At 59.8% G+C, this 21,101-nt stretch overlaps 2 protein-coding genes across 8 annotated transcripts; one reads left to right on the forward strand and one right to left on the reverse strand.

The window, feature by feature from the left end:
- Positions 1-1,426: 1,426 nt before the first annotated feature.
- Positions 1,427-15,286, forward strand: LOXL3 (lysyl oxidase like 3). Of its 7 annotated transcripts, XM_028744659.2 has the most exons (15): positions 1,848-2,227; positions 2,786-3,113; positions 3,885-4,048; positions 5,576-5,787; positions 9,092-9,151; positions 9,403-9,622; positions 10,023-10,203; positions 10,574-10,728; positions 11,076-11,231; positions 11,738-11,897; positions 12,160-12,403; positions 12,666-12,781; positions 13,002-13,138; positions 14,575-14,686; positions 14,771-15,286. In XM_028744659.2, exons 1-15 carry the CDS (start codon positions 1,985-1,987, stop codon positions 14,842-14,844), a joined length of 2,562 nt encoding a protein of 853 aa, XP_028600492.2. In that variant the 5' UTR covers positions 1,848-1,984; the 3' UTR covers positions 14,845-15,286. The 7 variants fall into 7 exon arrangements, 6 of the variants coding, with proteins under 6 accessions (XP_028600495.2, XP_028600494.2, XP_028600492.2 ...); XM_028744662.2 differs by lacking the exon at positions 1,848-2,227 and adding an exon at positions 1,427-1,569 and having other exon boundaries at positions 14,575-15,286; XM_028744661.2 differs by lacking the exon at positions 1,848-2,227 and adding an exon at positions 1,650-1,840 and having other exon boundaries at positions 14,575-15,286.
- A 1,273-nt stretch (positions 15,287-16,559) lies between these two features.
- On the reverse strand, positions 16,560-21,059 carry HTRA2 (HtrA serine peptidase 2). The gene is made up of 8 exons (XM_077933656.1): positions 20,942-21,059; positions 19,860-20,064; positions 19,289-19,483; positions 19,028-19,060; positions 18,337-18,445; positions 18,047-18,116; positions 17,715-17,810; positions 16,560-17,541 (listed from the first exon to the last, which is right to left on the reverse strand). Exons 3-8 carry the CDS (start codon positions 19,415-19,417, stop codon positions 17,376-17,378), a joined length of 603 nt encoding a protein of 200 aa, XP_077789782.1. The 5' UTR covers positions 19,418-19,483; positions 19,860-20,064; positions 20,942-21,059; the 3' UTR covers positions 16,560-17,375.
- Positions 21,060-21,101: the final 42 nt, after the last annotated feature.

Below are 21,101 nucleotides of genomic sequence, written 5' to 3' on the forward strand. Positions count from 1 at the left end.
CCTTGGAGCCCAGAGGAGGCGGGCAGAGCTCCTGCAGCAGCTGCATGGCTGAGGGGGGCTGGCATGGGAAGAGCCTCTCAGCTGAGAGGCATCTGGAGTATGGAATTTTTATTTTATTTTGTTTGTATACCACACTTCATCCCTAGATTTTGGGGCAATCACAACATAAAATAAAAGAGAAAAACACAAAATATGCAATAAAAACAGGAACAAGAACCAACCAGCCAATAACCGCGTCCCCACTACATTTAAGAGAGTATCGTTGAAGGCCAGCTTGAAGGGAGCAAAGAAGGGCCTCAGAAGATGACCTCAGGGTCCAAGTACGGTCATATTGAAGGAGGTGGTTCTTGAGGTATTGCGATCCTGAGCTGTTTAAGGCTTTAATAGGTCAAAACCAGCACTTTGAATTGGGCCCAGAAACTCATTGGCAGCCAGTGCAGTTGCACCAGGATCAGTGTCATATTCTCCAACCCTCTTGCCCTGGTGAGCAATCTGGTTTCTGAATTCTGCACCAGCTGAAGTTTCCGAACTGTCTCCAGAGGCAGCCCCACGTACAATGCCTTGCAGTAATCTAACTTAGAGAGGGGGAGAGCATAGACAATGGAAGTTAGGCTGTCCCTGTCCAGATAAGGATGCAGCTGGGTCACCAGCAAAGCTGATGGAGGGTTTTCCCAGTTTCCACGTCACTCAGGTCACCTGAGCCTCAAAAAGTACAGTACCCACAAGCGACGTCCTCTGAAATCAGTAGCAGGCGGCAGGGCAGGGCTGTTGTTTCCCCACTAGAGGGCGCTTGCGCCCTGCTTGCTTCCAGCACCAGCTATTCCAGCCCATTTAGGATGCCTAGAAACTCGGCCTCTTCGTCGTGCCCGGAACCCACATGCAGCCCGCCTAGGTGAGCGTAGCAGAAGTCGCCCATTGCGTCCGTGCCTCTGCTTTTGGATGCTTCCTTGATTTCATTCATCCTGTCAAGGTCTCCTTGAGCATTTGGATCAGGGGGACTATGGCATGTTTCCAGGACTGAATTACTCTGGGGCTTCCATCCCTCAATCAGTTTAAAAGCTGCCAAAAACTCCTTTTTTATTTTGGTGTCTTGGGGGTGGGGGTTTGTGGGGGAAGAAGAAAACGGGGGGATATGCTCTAGGGGAATGCACTGCATACCAGGAAAAAACCAAGCAGGCTTCTCCATGAATTTGCCGAATCCTCTTTTAAAGTCATCCAAGTTGGTGCCATCGCTACATCCTGAGGCAGGGAGTTCCAGTGCTTAATCCGGCATCCTCTCCTGGCCCACAGCTAGTCGAAGGCCCTAGAGGAGACGCCCCTTGTGGGGTCTGAGGCTGAGTCCCGACCACACCCCACTCCTTGGAGAGGGCTTCTTCCTTCGACTGCAAGGTGTGCCTCTTCCTCTCCAAGGAGGTTTTCCGGCCATTGGTCTCCGCCATAGGATCACCCTGCGCGCCTCCTCTTGCCGTTGCTGCTGGCTCGAGACCCCTCTCGGCTCCCGGGAGCTCCCCGTCCCCCCTTAAGTAGGGAGGGACCTTCCAGCCAGGCTTCTCCCTCCCTCCGCCCCGCGTAAGTCCGTCCCGCCGCGGAGCTGCGCCCGCCCCGTCCGAAGCGGAGCCCCCGATGCTCTTCGGTGGCGCCGCGCCTGCGCCTCTCCCGCTGCCCGGGGGCTGCTGCCTGCGCCCGCCCCGCCGGCCCGAGCCAAGCGCGAGCAGGCCGGCCGGGGGCGGGGTGAAGGAGAGGCCGGCCGGGGGCGGCCCGTTAGTCGCCTGGCCTTGAACAGCGGGGCTCGGAGGCGGCGGCGGCGGGGACGCAGTGGAGGCGGCGCAGCTCAGCCGAGGTCAGCGGGGACCCCGGGCGGGGCGGCGAGGACGGCTCTTGCGGGGAGCGCACCGGAGGCGCGCGCTCCTTCGGGAAGAGATGGAGCTGGGCGAGCGAGAGGGGGAACTTTGAAGACGCGACGCCGCCTCCGAAGCAGGCGCCCATGGCAGAGGCCGCCCCCGAGCCTGGCTGGCTGGCCAGCCCTGCCCAGCTCCGGGAGGACGGGGGAGCTCCGGGGTCGGCGGCTGCGTGGGACCCCGCGGCATCCCGAGGCAGCTGGGAGGCGGGACAGGGGACGGGGGAGGAAGGGGACCTCCAGACGCCTCCCCGCCCGGCCACTGGAGGCCAGGACTCCTCGCGGGGGCGGGCGGCCGCGGTTCCTCTCGCAAGGCCCCGACGGGAGAAGGTAGACGGCCTCTGCCCGTGGAGGCTCCATCTCGCTCTCCCGGCTCGCAACCACCTTCTCCTTTTAAAAGTCCCGGCTCGGCCAATGCTGCCGCCGGCTGCCTCCTCCGCCCGAAGGGCTCTCTGCCCGGCCCAGGAGGGGCCAAAGCCGCCTCCGCCTTCCTTCTCCGGGCCCTCCGCGCGTCTCAGGTTGCCCACCGGCAATCCCCCTTTTTGCGAAAGTTAAAAGCCCCTCGACAGTTCCGCAGGGTGACTCGATCCCCAAGTGGCGCCCACCTGGCCAGCGGAAGGGGCTCCTGCGGACGAGAGGCTTCTTATGCGGAGGGGGGACTTGTTCCGACCCCTTGGGAGCAGCAGGAGAAGCGGGGCGGGGCGCCTCTGGTCCTGGGCAAGGGCACAGGATGGCCGCGGGGATTGGCTCTCTGCTCCCGGGTGGAGGAATGGCCTCGCTGGGGCAGGACGACGAGGAGGCTGAACTTGCAGGGCCGAGACTGCCTGCCTGCCTGCCTGCCTGGGCCCTGGGGTTCTCCCCCCTCAAGCTCCCTCTCTTCCCCTCCAGGTCCAGGCAGCCAGGACGATGGGTCTTGCCCTGTGGGAGGTGCTTGGGCTGCTGTGTGGTGTCTGGCTGGGGGTGGGCGCCGCCCAGCAGAGCACCCCAGCGGCACCCACAGTGCAGAGCACCCCAGCCGGCCCCAAGCTGCAGTTCCGGCTGGCTGGCTACCCCCGCAAGCACAACGAGGGGCGCATCGAGGTCTTCTACGGCCAGGAGTGGGGCACCATTTGCGATGACGACTTCACGCTGGCCAACGCCCACGTTCTCTGCCGCCACTTGGGCTTTGTGGCCGCCACCGGCTGGACTCACAGCGCCAAGTATGGCAAAGGCATCGGTGAGCATCGAGGGCCGGGGCAAGGGGCGCTGGGATGGGGCAGGGCGGGGCAGCCCCTCCACTGCTTTGTCCTTGAGAAGAGGAGACACTCATAAGCTGCAGCCTTGATCTGATCCAGGCTGCACATTTTAATTTATTAAATTTCTAGAAGATCCCAGGGTGTTTCACAATATAAAAATCACAAAAGACCTAACCTAGTAACAAACACACCGTGCAGTTTGAAAGGCCACAGATTGTTTAAATACCTAATATTATGTAATTGTTTATTGCACTTAAATCAGGAGCTCACAGTGGACCAGGTGCTTCTCCCACTCCTCATTTAATCTGCACAACACCCCTGTGAGGTGGGGAAGGCTGAAAGGCACGGACTGGCCCATGGTCACCCAGTGAGCTTTATGGGCAAATGGAGACTTGAACCCTGGTCTCTCCTGGTTTGACACTCTAACCACAAAACCACACTGGCTCCTCGCTTTCCACAGCTTTCTAGGCCACAATCTTGCAGAACCAGTGAAGGAATACTAAAAGATTGTGCATTTAAGCATATGCAGAGAGCATTTCTCCTCTTTGCTGGGTAAGCACAGCCAGTCCTAAGGAGCAGGCATCCAAGATTGACTAAGGAAAAGTCTCTGGCTAGAGATGCTCTCAGGTCAGGCTGAGTGCTCTCTCCTTTTCTTTCTTTCTTTCTTTCTTTCTTTCTTTCTTTCTTTCTTTCTTTCTTTCCTTTCTCCCTCTCCATCACCCACCTGACTCCTCCTGGCTATGGCTTTGCAGGGCGCATCTGGCTGGACAATGTGAACTGTGGGGGCAGTGAGAAGAGCATCACGGACTGCCGGTCGAGGGGCTGGGGCAACAGCGACTGCTCCCATGAAGAAGACGCCGGTGTCATCTGCAAAGACGAGCGCATCCCTGGCTTTGTGGACTCCAATGTGATTGAGGTGGGTGGGGGGACGTTTGCTTGGGGGCAGTGGGGGGGAGGCTGGCAGGGCTGCATTGCCAGTGGGAGCTAGGGGGACCCCCGTTCCTGCTGCAGACAACTGCTCCCTAAGCATGTGGGTCCCAACAAGGCTGCATTAGTCAGAAGTGGAAGGCTTGGAAGAGCACAGGATGTTCCCTAAAAGAGACTGGAGGAGGCCCAGGCGGGGCGGGGGGGGGGGTGGAAGGAAGGAAGAAGGGCCCCCAGCTGGGCCAGCCCTGCCTTTGTGCCTGGGCCTGTTGCCTGGGGCTCAGTCCCTCTTGAGGAAGGATTCAGCTACCCTGAATCTTCCAACCTCAGCTTCCTGGGCTGCCCAGGTGTGGGTGTTTATGCATCTATGGCAGGCGAGAAAGAGTAGGAAACAGCAAGCGAGAGCAAGGCAGCTCTGGCCAGATGTTCCTCTTGCAGCTGCCTGTGGCCAGCTGGCTGGGACGTGTTTCCTCCACGAAGGGAGAGCAAATGTTCAGTTGGAGGGTGATTTTCCAGGAAAAATGTCTCGTGGCTCCAGCGCACAGACTTTTCCAGGCGCATTCCTATGTGGGGCTTTAACGTCACTGTTAGCACAGTCTGGGATCTAGCCCTGCGGGTGTAAGGGGGTCACTGCGGAAGCGGGGAAGGAGTGGGGGACAAGAGGGAGCCTGGCCTGAGGTGTCCCTGGGAGACCTGGCAGGGCTGCTTTGGGGACACATTCCTTCCATTTTTCCATTGCCAGTTTGCCCATATTATATTCTGGAGAAATTTGAGGTGGGTGAACTACTCTTCCCCACCCCCAGGTTTGGGCTTCCCTGCAAGCATTTCCCAGCGGGCCAGGCCCCAGTCAGGAAGTCCTCCTGGGAAGCTACAGCAGACCCCTCACCCCACACAGACCCCCTTGGCTCTTCCTTCCTCTGCTCAGGGCTTCCTCCTCACACCGCCCTGACGGCCTCCCGTCTCCAGCTGGCGGGGGTGACGTCACCCCTGGAACTGGGGCACCAGCTGGGCAGGAGGCCAGAGGCGTTTTACACCCACAGCATTCCGTTCTGTGACTCGTCACTCGAGGGGAAAGTGGGGGCCGCCTGGCGTCACTTGGCCACAGCAAAGCCATGCTGCTTTCTATTAAGCAGGCCCCACACCCCTGGGGCTGCATTTTTGGGTCCAGGGATTCTTTTCTCAACAGCAGGAGGTTCCACCCGAGCCCCAGCCGCCTCCTTCCTCTCAGCAAAAGAGTCTCTGCCCTCTTCCTCCTCCCCCCCCCCACTTTGGAGACCCTGCTGGTTTTCTGTGTGTGTTGGGGGGCGGTGTTAAAAGTTGTTTTCCCAACAGGCTCCCACCAGACAGGTCCCACCTTCCAGCCTCCAACTCCTCCTCCTTGCAACCCTCTCCAAACCCCCAGCAATGTGGGAATCACAACTCAAACATCCTTTCTCGGGGTGGAACCCAGTCCCCTGCCAGGCCATGCAGTTGGGGCAGAGGTCTCCGGCTGGGGCTGACCCTCCCTCCCTCCCTCCAGACGGAGCAGAACCAGGTGGAGGAGCTGCGCCTGCGCCCCGTGGTCTCCCACGCCAAGCGGCCCCTGCCCGTGGCGGAGGGCATTGTGGAAGTCCGCCACCGGGGCAGCTGGGCACAGATCTGCGATGAGAACTGGAGCAGCCGCAACAGCCGCGTCATCTGTGGGATGCTGGGCTTCCCTGCTGAGAAGAAGGTCAACCGCAATTTCTACAAGTGAGTGACTGCGTGGAGGGGGGAGAACCGAGATGCCCCCCCATTCAGACCCTTGGAGGACAGTCTTGCCACTGACCTCCATGGGGGAGGGGGAATGGACTGGTCACATGCTGGGAAATTGCTGGTTAACATTGTCTGTCTCTGGAGACAATGGAGGAGGGTGTCTTTGGGTGTGAAGCCAGGCTGTTGAAGAGTTCCAGCTGTGACTGGAGAGACCGATAGGGGAGAGACATGTTTTGTTGCAGCTGGGGCAGAGAAAGGTGGTCAGTTGCACCATGGCATTTCTTCTCTCTGCGCTCCTACCAGTGGTCATTCCCCCTCTGGTCACTGCTATAGAAGCATGACCTCACTGTCTGTCTCCAGGCACTGCGGTCATCTGTTGGGAAATCAGGAGAGGACCTTTGGGCTCTTCCCCATCCTCTGCACTTAAGTCTTGGATACTGTCATCATCATCATAGCCATGTGTCAAGACCCCTTTAAGGCTCTGCCCCCCTGAGTGCAAATTCCTGTCAAGGATTACACCAAACTGGGAGGTGTCGCAAATGACACAGAAGTCAGAATCTGGATTCAAGATGACCTTTAACAGATTGGGAAACTGGGCTAAAACTGGCAAAATGGATTTTAATAGGGACAAATTTCAGTTTCTACACTTAGGCAGGGATAACCAGCTTTGTATATAGAATGGGGGACACCTGACTTGACAGCAGGTCATGTGAAAAGGATCTCAGGGTCTTCTTCGATCACAAGCTTGACATGAGTCCACAGTGTGATGCAGCAGCAAAAAAGGCTAATGCAATTCTCGGCTGCATCATCAGAAGTCTAGTGTCCTGATCAAGGGAAGTCAGAGTCCTGCTCTAGTCTGTCTTGGTCAGTCTCCACCTGGAGTCCCATGTCCAGTTCTGGGCACCAAAATTTATAGGTTTGGACTGCTGTTAATGACATCACCACCCTGGAGCTGAGCTATCCTACAGCTCCCGTCTAGCAATGTCTATCTTGCCTTGCAAGGAGCCAGGGTCTTTGGAGGAGGTTGCTGTCTTGCCCTGGACCTTCCTGTCTTGCCAGCTAAGCTGCTTTGAATTCAGACGGTTAGATTTGGGGAGGGTGTCTGGGTGGGAGGTGGGAAGCTGCTCAGCGGAAGCACCTCCAGCTCTTGTAGCTAGAGAACGGGAGGATTGGGGACCAACTTGGCCAGATGTTGCCCTGGGGGCTCCCCCACCCCCCACCCCGCCTGGCCCCTCGCCTGTCTCCCTGAAGAGGCCATGTTGACTTTCCTCCCGCAGGCGGGCCAAGCGAGCTGCCAAGGGCCGGAGGAAGCCAGGCCCCCGGAAGAGGTAACGGAGCCAGGAGGCCCCTGCTTCTGTGCAGCAGGCGGACCCTGCCCCCCCCCCGCCCCTGAGTCCTGCCCTACCCCCCACCTGACAGGGGGCCATGCTGTCCTGCTCAGTCCGGATTCACTGGCTGTGGATCCAGAAGGGGAGGTGGTGAACCTCCTCCCCAAACCCAGCGCCCCTTTCCGCAATGCTTCCCCTCCAGGTTTGAGGGCAGGAGGTTCACCAGTGACTCAGAGGCGCTGCTGGAGGGCTGAGCTCTCTGCTTTCTGCCTCCTCTGCCTCTCAGTGGGGCAGCACCTCTCTCTGGGGCGTTCCCCAGGTGCGGATGACATTTCTTGTCTTGCCAGGGGCAAGAGTGTCTCATGGCCTTAGGCTGCCCTGGAGCTGAGCCATTTCTGCTGTGCGGACGGGGGCTGGCACTGAGGAACATGGAGAGTTTGGGGGGGCAGCATTTGTCTTGATAGGACCCTTTGGAGCCCCGCCCCCAGCTATGCAGAGTTGGAATCATAGCACTATAGAGTTGGAAGGGACCTGAGGGTCATTTGACAGACAGACAGACAGGAGAGAAGCCCTCTGGCCTTGCGATGGATCCTTGCCCGTCTCCATCACCCTGACTTGGCCTGGGGAGCTGGTGGGTCAATGGCACGGGAAAACGCCGGAATGTTTCCGAGGAAAGGAGCGGGCAGGGCGGGGGGAGAAGGAAAGTGGGGCAGCACCTGAGCCATGTGAATGGGCGTCTGGCCGCGGAGGACTTTGGACAAAGGCGGCAGTGTGTGCTCTGTCTGGTCCAGGGATGTCTGAGCGGTGACTCACTGCTGGGCTGAGGGCACCTCTGTGTGCCTTCAGCTGGGAAGAAAGAGGCGTCTTTGCAGGCAGGCAAGCAAAGGTGGGCTGCAAGGGGGGGCGCTGGGAGGGAGCTGAGCACCCAGGTCCCACCGCAACACAGGCACCGTGTAACCTGGGTCCACTGTGTGGCATCATCAGTTTCCTCTCTGAGTCTTCCCTAAAAGGGCAAATTCTGGGAGGCTCTTCAGCTCAGCCTGAGGGCAAAAGGAGGTATAGGAGGAAGGTTTATAAAAGCACTCAGAAAGTGCTTCTTGGGGGGGGGGCTCCTCTCTCTTTCATAATTCCAGGACTCAGGAAGTGATCCAATGTTGGGAGAGTTCCAGTGGGCAAAAAGGCAGTTCTTCATTGCAGAACCTGGAATCCGCCGCCACAAGTCAGATGGGGGCCTCTTTAGAAGGGAATTAGGCAAATTCCTGAAGGCCAGAGGAAGTGGGTTTGCCCTGCCTCATTCGCTGGCCCATCCTGCCCTGAGCTCTCTGTTATGACTCCCCAAAGGTCCCACCAGGTGGAAAAAAGATCTTTCCCAGCCTTTTGAGTGTGTGCGAGAGATTTTTTTTTTGGGGGGGGTATCCTGGGCTCTTCTGCATTCATAGCACCATGTCCTCTGCTGCTGAGCTAGGATCCCTCCTGGCTAAATGGAGCCTCCTTTTACAGAAGCACTCTACCATCCTACATGTGCCAGCTGCTGGGGCGAAAATGGGGACTGCGATCAGCTTTGAGGTTTCTCACAGCATTTTGCATGGTGCTGTGGGGCACAGTGGGGTGGGCTAGAGGGAGGCTTTGGATGCCCAGTGAGGGCAGGAGGGGGCATTCTCCTGTTCTTCAGAGTCCCAAGGCAGAAATGAGACATTGAGCCATAGAAGTACAGAGCTGGAAGAGACCCCCCCCCTGCAATGCATGACTGCCAGTGTGGGGCTGCATGGCTTCTCTGCGCTGGGGCTGGGGCTGCTGGCATGAGTCCTGGGGGAGTGGATGCCAGGCTTGCTTCTGACAAGCCTGGGCTGGCCTGTGCGGCCTGATCCATCCCGGAGCAGTGCAAATGAGCAGAGAGTTTGCAAGGATCCGGCCCCAGGGAGGGAGGGGTGCATGGTGGGCTCGGTCACTCACCTTGTCTGTCTGTCTTCCAGGCCGGTCTCCAGGTCTCGCCCCAAACATAGACGCAGGGAGGACTTTAGGGGCACCAAGAGGTAATGGGGCCTTGAGAGTCCCTGGGAGTCTGAGGGCAGGACTGGCACCCGGCTGCTGCCCTCGGAGGGAGCCAGAGGCTCTTCTGCAGCCGTCATTCCAGGTCCAGAGGAGCCGAGGGCCCTGCTTGGTATGGGAGTGCAGGGGACGGTGGAGGGGGGGCCAGATGCTACGATGCACACCTGCCCCACAGGTGCCCCACCTGTGTGCTCCTTCCAGCCCTGCCCTCTGACCCCCCTCCTCTTCCCTGCAGGCTCTCCCTGGAGCGGCAGCCGCTCAACTACCGCCTGCACTCGGTGGCCTGCCTGGGGACGGAGGTGCACCTCTCCCTCTGCTCCTTCGAGTTCTACAAGGGCAACGCCACGGGCGTCTGCAGGGCGGGGATGCCAGCCGTGGTCAGCTGCGTCCCTGGGCCGCTGTTTGCCACCGGGAACGCCCAGAAGAAGAAGAGGCAGCGGCAGCAGACGGGGCAGGTGAGCGAGGAAGGAGGGAGCAGGGGGCGCTTGCCCAGCCTGCCAGCTATTTCACAGAATCCTAGAATTGTGGAATTGGAAGGGACCCCCAAGGGTCATCTAGCCCAACTCCCTGGAATGCAGGACACAGCTGTTTATTATGACCTAAACATCCCTCCTTTCCTCCAAATGGAGCGCAAGTTGGCACCTCTTCCCATTTTGTCCTGCAACAACCCTGGAAGGCAGGTCAGGCTGAGAGATGGCAGCTGCCCAAAGATCGGCCCCTGAGCTCCAGGGTGGTGGAGTCTCTCCCAGGTCCCAGCTCTCAAACCACTGCACTGCACTACCTCTGAGGACTGTGGAGTGGGGCAGCCTCAGGGCACCACCTCCTGGGCGTCTCAACTGCCCTTTGCTCCCACAGCAGCGCGTACGGCTGAAGGGAGGGGCCAAGCCCGGCGAGGGGCGGGTCGAGGTGCTGAAGAACGGCGAGTGGGGCACCGTCTGCGATGACCGGTGGAGCCTGGCATCTGCCAGCGTCGTGTGCCGGGAGCTGGGCTTTGGGAGCGCCAAGGAGGCTCTGACAGGGGCACGCATGGGCCAAGGTGAGCCGCGGGGGGGGGGGGGGCCTGGGCTGCTCCTTCGGGGTGCCCCCCAGTCCAACAGTCCCTGCACACACCCCCACAGCCGTCTGGACGGCCACAGGTGCCAGAAAGGCCTGGCACACCATGTTCATGGGGGGTCCCCCCACTCTGCATGCGCCCCCACCGGCTGAGATGTGCTCACTTTGGAAACAAGTATACTTCTACAGAAAAGACTAGCCTGGCAAAGGAAATGTGGGCGGTGGCTTGGGATGAAGAAAGGGGGCACAGGCCGTCTCTGACTCCCCACCACCACCTTCCCCATAGACTGCCCCCCAAAAGGGGCTCTCAGCTGGCCATTCCCAGAGGCCCAGCGTTTCCTCTCCTGCCACAGGAATGGGCCAGATCCACCTGAATGAGGTGCGCTGCCTGGGCACCGAGAAGTCCCTCTGGAGCTGCCCCCACAAGAACATCACGCAGGAGGACTGCAAGCATACTGAGGACGCGGCCGTCCGCTGCAACGTCCCCTACATGGGCCACGAAACCACGGTCAGCACTGGGGGCCCCAGGGAAGAGGGGCCTGGTCCTCTCTCCACCCCCCAAGTAGCAGCAGCAGCTCCTCCCAAAGGACTGGGAACTTCACTAGGCTGCCTGCAGGCTTTTCCCAGCCCACAACTCCCCCTATGCCGATTGGGGCTGCCAACCCCCAGTGCACCTGTGGGGGGGGGGCTTGGGTTGCGGCCAGGGCTGGGGAACCCTTGAGGCCACGATGACGTGCCCCCCACTCGGCTGGGGCTGAGGGCGGCCACTGCCTTCCTGGCCTTGGCTGGTGGGAAGGGGCAGCGAGCCAGGATGGGGGGGGACAGCCACCGGCTCATCACTGGGCTTCCCCACAGATCCGCATTGCCGGGGGGCGAACTGCATTTGAGGGGCGCGTGGAGGTGAAGCACGCCGGCCGCTGGGGCACTGTCTGCAGCACAGGCTGGAGCACCACCGAGGCCATGGTGGCCTGTCGCCAACTCGGCCTGGGCTACGCCATGCATGCCGTGACAGTAGGTGTGGGGCAGCCGTGGGGCTGGGAAGGAGGCAGTTGGGGGAAGGGGTTTCCTGGGAGGGCAGCTGGGTGAAGGAGAAGAGGCCCAGTGGGGAAGAAGAGGGGTGGGGGGGCTACTACTAGCCAAGAGAACTGTGGACTTGGGAGAGACGCCAGGGGCCATCTAGTCTGACCCTCTGCAATGCAGGTATGGCAGCTGAAGCAGCCCTGGCAGATGGCCACCTGCTCTGCTCCAACAAGGCAGGAGAGTCCATTGGATCTGGTGCTCTGGCCTCTGGTTGGACGCTGCAGGAACAGGATTTGGGAACCAGCACAACAGACTCCCTCAGGAGGTTGGTAGCAGAGGCTGGATGGCCCTCTGTCCCAGAGGCTTTAGTTGCAATTCCTGCATTTCAGGGGGCTGGACTAGATGGCCCTTGGAGGGCCCTTCTGAGACCCTTCTGTGTTGGCCACAGAGAGGGGCGAAGGTGCCCCATTGCCCTGCCTCTTGTGCTCTGTCCCCAGGAAACGTGGTACTGGGATGCCAGCAACGTGACGGAGATGGTGCTGAGTGGGGTGAAGTGTGGGGGGCACGAGATGGCGCTCAGCCACTGCCAGCACCACAGCACCCTCAACTGCCCCAAGACGGGCACCCGATTCGCCGCTGGAGTCATCTGCTCAGAAAGTGAGGCGGGGGAGGGGCTGCTGGGGGGCAGAAAGAGACCCCTGGGGCTGCTCCTGGGAGCAAGCCCACCTGGAAGCCCGTTGGGGGTCAGGGGAGGAAGGGGCTCCCACCTTCACTGGGGGCCGGCTCTGAAGCCCCGGGTGTGGGGTCACTGAGAGGAAGAGGGGCCAGCCCCACAGCAGAGGCTGGCTCTTCAGCCGGCCCTATGCCTTGGGCTAGCCCCACAGCTGCTGGGCCCGGCCCCCTCCCCTCCTCTTCACAGCTGCCTCGGACTTGCTGCTGCATGCCCCCCTGGTACAAGAGACGGCGTACATTGAGGACCGCCCTCTGCACATGCTCTACTGTGCTGCAGAGGAGAACTGCCTGTCCAGCAGCGCCCGCAATGCCAACTGGCCCTACGGCCACCGCCGCCTCCTGCGCTTCTCCTCGCAGATCCACAACAACGGCCGGGCCGACTTTCGCCCCAAGGCAGGGCGCCACTCCTGGGTCTGGCACGAATGTCACGGGTGAGCACCTTTCTCTCGCTCCCTCGCTCTCCTCTGGGCTCAGGGCTGGGTCTCTCGCTCTTTTTATTCTGTTGCGTTTATATCCCACCTTTCCCCCCAAGGAACTAAAGGTGGCGAAGGCATGGTTCTCTCTCTGCCCTCTTCATTTAAATACTCCCAACACCCTGCAAGGTAGGCTAGTTGCCCAGGGAGCTTAATGGACCCTGGTCTCTCCTTGTCCAATGCTCTAACCACTGCACAACACTGCCATGTCTCACCCCAGGCACTACCACAGCATGGACGTCTTCACCCACTATGACCTCCTGACTTCCAATGGCACCAAAGTCGCAGAGGGACACAAGGCCAGCTTCTGCCTGGAGGACACTGAATGCCATGAGGGTGGGTGAAGCTGCCAGGGTGCCTGTGGCCGTGGGGGGGGGGGAGCAGGGGGGCAGTGGCTGCCTTTGCTCTGAGGCTCAGAAGCCCAGATAGGAATGGGATCTAAAGGAGTCCAATGAGCTCAGGTTTGCCTACACTGATTGGCAGCAGCTTCCCAGGGGTTCAGGGAGGAGTTTGCTGCCCCCGGCATGACTTGACCCCACTCCCCTTCTTTGGACAGATGTGAGCAAGCGCTATGAATGTGCCAACTTTGGGGAGCAGGGCATCACGGTGGGGTGCTGGGACCTCTATCGCCACGACATTGACTGCCAGTGGATAGACATCACCGACGTCAAGGCTGGCAACTACATCCTGCAGGTGAGACCAGAAGAGGGAGGGGAGGGGCAGCAAACTCCTTAGGGGAACTGCAGGTGAATGGCACCTGTCAGGGATGCTATAGCTGCGGTTCCTGCATTGCAGGAGTTGGACTATATGGCCCTGAGAGTCCCTTCGGTAGGAGATGAATTGAGGATTAAATCTGTAGATTAAAATTTAAACCACCCATCCCACGTGTGGGAGAAATGGAAAAGCTAAGTGGGCTGTGAAGCCTTTTTGGCAAAGTAAACACACTTAAGTCATTTTCAGGGACGCGGACTTATAAAAAATATTGGGGGGGCCCGGGAAAGCTCATGAATAATAAATAAGCTCATGAATATGCAAATAAAGTGGCGCCGCCTCCTCGTGAGCGAATAGGGGAGAGCGTGCTGCGCCTATTAATCAGCTCCAAAGGAAATTGGGTGGAGCTTTTGCTCGGGAGGGAGGGCAGGAGGCATGCAGCCCGCCCCTCCCTGTGCATTTTGGGCTGGGGGAGGGGCGGCGATGGCGCTCTGCTGGAGGGGCGCTGGAGATTATTGGGGGGGCAGAGCCCCCCCAAACGAATTTTTGAGGGGGCTCGGGCCCCCTCAAGCCCCATGGAGTCGGCGCCTATGGTCATTTTGCAGCTTCCTGAATTTTAGGAATGAGGCAGTTATACCTTTTTATACCTTTATTTGAGGTTCACTGACCTTCCTCTCTACCTGCTGCAGAAAAGGTACCACACGTTTTAGTAAGACAAACATACAAAAAAATTTTACTTACATTTCAATGCAGGCAGCAAATACAGGAAAGTAGAAGTATAATGACACTTTTAAGGTTGGTAGTCTCAGAACAGGGTGTGTTTGTCTGGAGCCCCCAGGCACATGACTGCTTGAGAGCATGGCGGACAGGGAGGGCAAGGGATTGTGTCACAGAATTCCCTCCCAGAGGAGACACACACAGGGGGTCCTTCCAGCTCTCCATTTCTATTAAGGGAGTCCCTGCCAAGCCTGGTCTTATGAGAAGCAGGAAGCGATTCCCTCTCTACCCCACTTTCTGCCTTGTTGTTGTTGTTTAGTCGTTTAGTCGTGTCCGACTCTTCGTGACCCCATGGACCAGAGCACGCCAGGCCCATGGACCAGAGCACGCCACTTTCTGCCTAGTTTGTTGTAAATAGGGCCTGATCCAGCCCTGTGGCTGCAACTCTATAGACACTGACCTGGCAGCGAGCAAAAGGCCGTCCAAGGCTGGGCACCAAATCAGGCCCTGTTGAAATCAGTGGGGCAGGCATGGCAGTGGGCGCTGCACCTGTGGAGCTTCTGGCTTGCTCCCCGCTCCAGCCCTTCCTCAGGGCTTTGACGTCCAGCTCTCAGAGCACTCCCTGCCCCCCAGGATGGGTGCGTTCTTCCCAGCAGCCCGTGGGGCACAGGGCTCCCTTCAGCCTCCCTCCCTCCCTCCAGGTGGTGATTAACCCCCGGTATGAAGTGGCGGAGAGCGACTTCACCAACAACGCCATGAAGTGCAACTGCAAGTATGACGGCCATCGCATCTGGGTGCACAGCTGCCATATAGGTACTTTCCAAGGGGTTTTTTTGGGGGGGCTTGCTGGGGGTCCCCTCCTCTTCCTCATGCCCTCCTCTGGTCCTTCTGCTGCAGGTGATGCTCTCAGTGAGGAGGCAAACAGGCGCTTTGAACAGTACCCAGGACAGCTCAATAACCAGATTTTGTAGGCCAGACCACAAGCGCCACCGGCTGGCCTGCCCCACAGAAGGGGGGCTGAACCCTGAAAGCCCATGACAGACAGACAGCGGCTCACCTGGCGCGGCGCAGCCCTGAACGGTGCAAAGAAGCCAGTTGGCAATTGGCATAAGAAAAGCAGGCTGCTGACCCCCTGCTCCCCCCTCCATAGGGGAGCTGGGACTGAACTGCAGGGCCAACCCCCCCCCAAACCCCCCACCTCAAAGCTGTTTTCTTTCCCACAAATGGGAGCACCTGACACGATGGAGAAATTGCAGGGGAGGGGGGGTCAGGAGGAAGGCTGTCTACACCACTCCTACCTGCCTGCTCAGGAGCTGCTCCTTCTGCCCCCCTGCACAGCCCCCCCCCCTTCTGGTGCTGCAGGCTCTGAGGCCAGTTCTTGTTTCCTATATAAAGTTCATGTCTTTTGTCCAACTTGCCTCCCAGCTGATGTGTGAGGAAGGGGCAGCTCAGCTCCAAGGCAGGAAAAGCTCCAACCCCCCCCCCTTGCACGCCCCCCAAAGGCCTTTGCATCGCCTGGCCAGAGCCAGCTGCACCTGGGAGGGGGCCAGGTCGGGCAGCCCCTCAGCGTGGTGGAGGGAAGGGTCCTGTAGCCCCCAAAGGGCTAGGATTACGCGAGATCACAAGACTCTGCAGAATCTGGCCAGTGGCCCAACATCCTGTTCTCACAGTGGCCAATCGGATGCCCAAAGGGACGCCCACTCATTGTCATGGCAAAAGAGGGCCATCAATAATAATCTCCTCCATGAATCTGTCACTTTCTTTAAAGCCATTCCAGTTGGTGGCCATCCTGCCTCCTGCGGGAGGGAGTTCCACAGATTCACCGTGTGACGTCCTTTTACCCGTCCTGAACCTTCCAACATCCAGCTTCTTGGATGCCCACAATTTTGAGAGAGTAGGAGAAAAACTTCTCTATTTCCCCCTATTAATCTGGGTGGGGCGTCTCAGATGGAGACAGCCAAGAAGAAAAAGGGGCATTTAGGACACCGACCCCACCCCACGGGACCCCCCCTCCCTTGGCCACTTCAGAGCTATGTGAGAAATGTCCTAATGGAGCCCTGCGGTCAGTCGGCCGGCCTGGCCTAATTCTCCTGCAAGAGCCCCCCCCCTCGCCCCCCTTACTTTCCGTGTCCTGTTTTCCTTCCTGGCTGGACTGCAGAGAAACAAATTCCACGGCTGGAGGTGAAAGAGAGGCCTGTCTGGGCAGCCGGCGGTGGCACAGAGGGACTCTCCACCCCTCCCAGTGAGACGCAGCCGAGCCCCTCAAAAGCAAACAGCCCCCCACTCCACCCCCCAAAATTCCTGGGGCTTAGCAAGACCACTTCCAAGGCAAACCACCCCCGGCAGAAATCAGCCCACTTGGGAGCAAGGACAGTGGCAGAGCAGAAAGGAATCTGTGTCGCCATCGCTAAGCGCTGAGGTGGCACGTCTCTTTGGTCAGGGGGGCGGCTCTTCTGTGCCCACCTCCAGTAGCCCGCCCTCCCTCAATGCAAGCCTTGTTTTTTGGGGGGGGGAATGAAGAGCCCCCCCCCCGTTCCTTCAGGGCGAGGCAACAGATGTGCCAGTCCTTTGAGCCGCCCGGGCAGCAGTTGTGCAGCCCCCACCTCAAATGGGGGCATCAGGAGCCACTGCAGAGCTGCTAAATTAAACACCCTCGAGCATCCCATAATAAAGACGAAGCTGCTGCCCCCTTGGCAGAACCCTTTATTGGAGCAGAAAGGACCAAGCCACAAAGCCCGTCCCTGTCTGGTACTGGAGCAAGTCAGGTCAGGCTGAGCAGCGGCTAGCTCTGAAGGGTTTAAAAACAACTTTCTAGTCCTTAAGAACCCTGTGGATGGCACAACCACCAGCCCTCCCAGCCCCCATTAATTTACCCCACCCTTTATGGCACCCACTGCAGACGGACCCCTCAGGCCCCCCGCTGCCGCCTTGCAGTGGCAAGAGACCCTCCTTAAGGATTCCTGATTGACTGCAGCTCCGGCTGGGAGCAGAAGGGGCTGCGGATTGGGCCCCGCTGGGCTTGTACCACATGATTCTGAGTTGGGGGGTGGGATAGCCGAAGGGACCACCTTGCTGCCAGTTTCCCCCAGAGGGATGGCCACTTGCCCCATGGCTTGGCCTCTTGGCCCCTTTTAAAACAGCTGGGCAAGGGGCAAACCAGAGCCCGCAGCTGGCCTGGCCTTCGATGCCCATTTGCGCAGCACCGCGACAAAGGATGATGACCCTCCACAAAATGTGGGCCTGGACAGGTCAATAGCCCACGGGGAAAGGGAAAAAGGAAAGTGCTGCCCCCCAAAGGGCCTTTCCTGCCAAGTCAGGGAGAGCCCCCAGCTGACATCACACAACCACAGAGGAGCAAGACCCACCGAACTGCCACCCGACGCCCGCTGGGCCCCCCTCCTTCTGTGGGGACAGAGGGCAGGATCAGTCCTCTCCACGCTCAAGCAAAGTCCGTCTTCCTGCCCAGACCCCCAAACGCAGCGGCCACAACCCCCACCCGCCCCTACTCTGTGACTTCAGGGACAATGTTCATCAGCAGCGCCTCGTAGCTGCGCCGGACCAGCAGCGTGAGCGTCTTCTGGCTCCGCACGGCCTCATAGATGTCCTCTGCCCGCCGGGACGCCTGGCCGTTGATCTCCATGACCACGTCCCCCGCCTTGAGCCCCGCCCTGCGGTGAGAGCAGAGTAGGGGGGTGAAGGCAGAGAGACAGGCCAGAGACTCCTTGCTCTGCCCTCCAGCCAGGGGGAAGTGGGAACCCAAAGCCTAGAAGTCTAGGGTGGGGAGGGACCTCAGGGGTCATCTAGTCCAACCCCCATCAAGGCAGGTGGGCGTCACACTTACTGATGTGCCGGAGAGCCAATGATGACCTTGTGGATGAGGACCCCGTAGGAGACATCGGGGAAGGCAGGATCCCTTATCTTCAACTCAGACAGGATGCTGGGGAGGGAGAGGGAGCCACAAGGTTAGGATTCCAGCAGGCTGGCGGGGAGGGAAGGCTCTATGCAGACACCCAAGGATGTGGGGCGCTGCTTCCCTGGGGCCAGCAGAGAAGACCCTCTGCCCCAGCCGCTTAGGGAGAACCAGGGCCCACTCTAGAAGCAACCAGCCCAAGGCGGGGGGACCTGCACTGCCGCCCCCCTAGGGCCTGGAAGGATCTGGCACTGAGCACCTACCTGGGCGTCAAGGTCAGCATCATCACCCCAATGTAGCGCCTCTTGCCGTCTGTGCTGCCAAACCAGGAGTCTGGAGGGGGGGGGGAGGAGAGGCTGTCACTGACCCCGGGGGGAAGGAGACTCTGGGGCCCCCTCCATGCTGGAAGCCCACCCAGCCTAAGAGAGACTCAAGGCTGCCAGGAGGAACCTCCCTGGGTTGTGGGGGCTCAGGCAGCCCCACCATATAGTGGCCCATCCCACCTCTCTCCCCTGGCAGGCTCAGCACCCATGGAAGGGGGGCAGATCCTCACCCTTGCGCTTCTCCTCCTGCTCCAGGAAGGCTCTCAGTCGGTCGGAGGGGATGGCGAAGGAGATCCCGGGGGTCACCTTCATGGTGTTCACCCCAATCACCTCGCCGTCCTAGGAGGCAGGGAGAGGAGCCCCAGGGCAGCCACTTCAGGTTGGCTTTCGGGGGGGGGGGGGAGAGAAAAGCTTTGCTCCCACCCTCCTAACACTCCTAGCCATCCAGCAAAGATGAACACTGGGCAATTCGGGACTGATAGAGGGACGTCCCTCTTTACGCAATGCATAGTTAAACACTGGAACTCCCTCCCACAGGAGACAGGGGTGGCCGCCAGCCTAAATGGCTTTAAAGGAGGATGAGACTGCGTGGAGGAGGAGGCTGGCCGGGCTCTGCCCCCCCCCCCCAAGACAGCCCTGCTTCTGAATGCCAGTTGCTGGAAACCGCAGGAGAACAGAGTTGCTCCTGGGCCCAGATCCCTTTGTGGCGTCTGGTCAGCCACTGTGAGAACAGGATGTGGAACCAAATCCCCCCCCCCCCCCCGGCCTGATCCAGCAGCAGCAGGCTCTTAGGAGCCAAGCCCCCTGTGGCACCTGGGAAATGAAGGGCCTGTTCCCCGACCAGTCAACGAGCAAAGACCCCCACCCTGTGCAAGCAGAAGCCCCCATTCCCAGGAAATATGCAGAGGACGGGGGACTTACCAAGTTGAGGAGGGGTCCCCCGGAGTTTCCAAACTGCAGAGCAGAAAACCGGAGAGGAAGTCACTTGGAGTGACCCAGAGCTGCCCCTGGTCCCTTTGGGCGCCCCCACCCTCACCACAAGGGACAGGAGGGAGGCCCAGGAATCACCCAGGCCCCTCCCGCATGGCAGAGGCAGCACCTGCGCCACTCAGGGGACAGGCCAACAAAAAGCCCCCCCCCCACGCTGCCCCCCTCCCGGCTCTCATGCCCAGCAGGCCTTACGTCAATGGCTGCGTCCGTCTGTATGTACTCCATGTCCGAAGCTGCCAAGCCCAGCTCCCGCCCCCCTCGCTGGGCAGAGCTGACGATGCCAGAGGTGATGGTGTTCTGCAGGGCGAAGGGGCTGCCCATGGCCACCACAAACTCCCCCTGGCGCACATCAGAGGAGCGGCCCAGGGGCAGCGTGGGCAGCGGGCGCTGGGGGGGGAGGAGGAGGAAAGAGACAGGTGTCAGTACCAGGACACAGCATGGGAGAGCCCCCCCCCCCCCCGCATGCTGAGCTCTCCTTCCGGCCTCATCTGGACTCCTCTCTCACGGGTGAGGGGCGGAAGCCTGGCCCCACTTCTGGGGGTCAGGAAATCATTAGGAGACTGGCGTCAGCCCAGCTTGGGAGGGGGGAGGAGTTGGTGTTGGGCCCCTGAAGCTGGTTGCCCTGCATGCCCCCACCCAACCAGGACCTGCTCTTGGCTTCTGGCCCACCAATCTCAACTTTCCAACAGGCTGCCCCCTCCCTGCCCAGCTCACAGAGCCAAGGGGCACTGCTGCAAATCACCCGCTGCCCCAGTGCACTCACCTTGGCATTGATCTTGATGGTGGCGATGTCGGCCACCTGGTCCACCTGCCTCACTACGGCGTCATAGAGCTCCCCGCTGGCCAGGCGCACCCGCACCCGCTTCCGGTTGGCCACCACGTGGGCGTTGGTGACTATCAGCCCATCCGCAGACACCACGAAGCCGGAGCCGTTGGAGATGGGCACCTCCCGGCCGGAAAATGGGTGCCTGTGGGAAGCAGGAGGGAATGAGGGACATGGGGACCAGGACCAGGCAAGGGACACACACAGCCGGGCACACGTCAAGGACTCCAGCAGGGCCAGGATCAGTTCTCACAGTGGCCAACCAGGTGTCCCCATGGGAAAATGTAAACAGGACAGGGCCTTCTGGGTGGTGGCTGCTGCCAGACCACTTGGAACTCCTTCCCTAGAGAAGCCGGACTGGCTGCCTGCTTGCTGTCCCTCTACTTTTGGAAATGCACTGCTTTGAATGGAAAAGCTGGTGTGGTGGTGTTTCTACGGTTGGGATCTTCCTGCTCTCCTCCTTCTTGCATCTGGCAGTGGCCACATAACACTGGTCCTGAGAGATCTGCATTGGCTCTCAGTATGTTTCTGAGCACAATTCAAAGCGTTGGTGCTGACCTTGAAAGCCCTAAACAGCCTCAAAGGCCCAGTAGACCTGAAGGAGCGTCTCCATCCCCGTCGTTCTGCCTGGACACGGAGGTCCAGCACCGAGGGCCTTCTGGCGGTTCCCTCATTGTGAGTAGACAGAGGGCCTTCTCTGCAGTGGCACCTGCCCTGTGGAGCACCCTCCCTTCAGATGTGAAGGAAATGAGCAGCTATCCTATCTTTAAAAGACATCTAAAGGCAGCCCTGTTTAGAGAAGCTTTTAGTATTTCATGCTGTATTGTTTTTAACACTCGATTGGAAGCCGCCCAGAGTTGATGGGGAAACTCAGCCAGGTGGGCGGGGTATAAATAAGAAATCATCATCATCATCTTAATTCTACCCCTTTTCACGGCTTCTCGGCTCTGGCTTCCTCGCCCCGCCGCCTGGGCGGGAGTCTCTGCCCGGGGAAAAGGCGACCCCCCCCCCCCAGTACCTGCCCAGGATCTCGATGTAGACCAGCGCCGGCGCCGTCCGCTCCACCACGTCGGCGATGAAGTTGTAGGTGGCGCGCGGGGAGCCCGGCGGGGAGGAGGGCGAGGGCGGCGGCGAGGGCACGGCGGCCAGCAGCCGAGGGAGGCCCGGCCAGAGGGAGGCCCG

This window comes from Podarcis muralis, chromosome 9 (genome assembly GCF_964188315.1).
Source record: "Podarcis muralis chromosome 9, rPodMur119.hap1.1, whole genome shotgun sequence".
Classification (NCBI taxonomy): Eukaryota; Metazoa; Chordata; class Lepidosauria; order Squamata; family Lacertidae; genus Podarcis; species Podarcis muralis.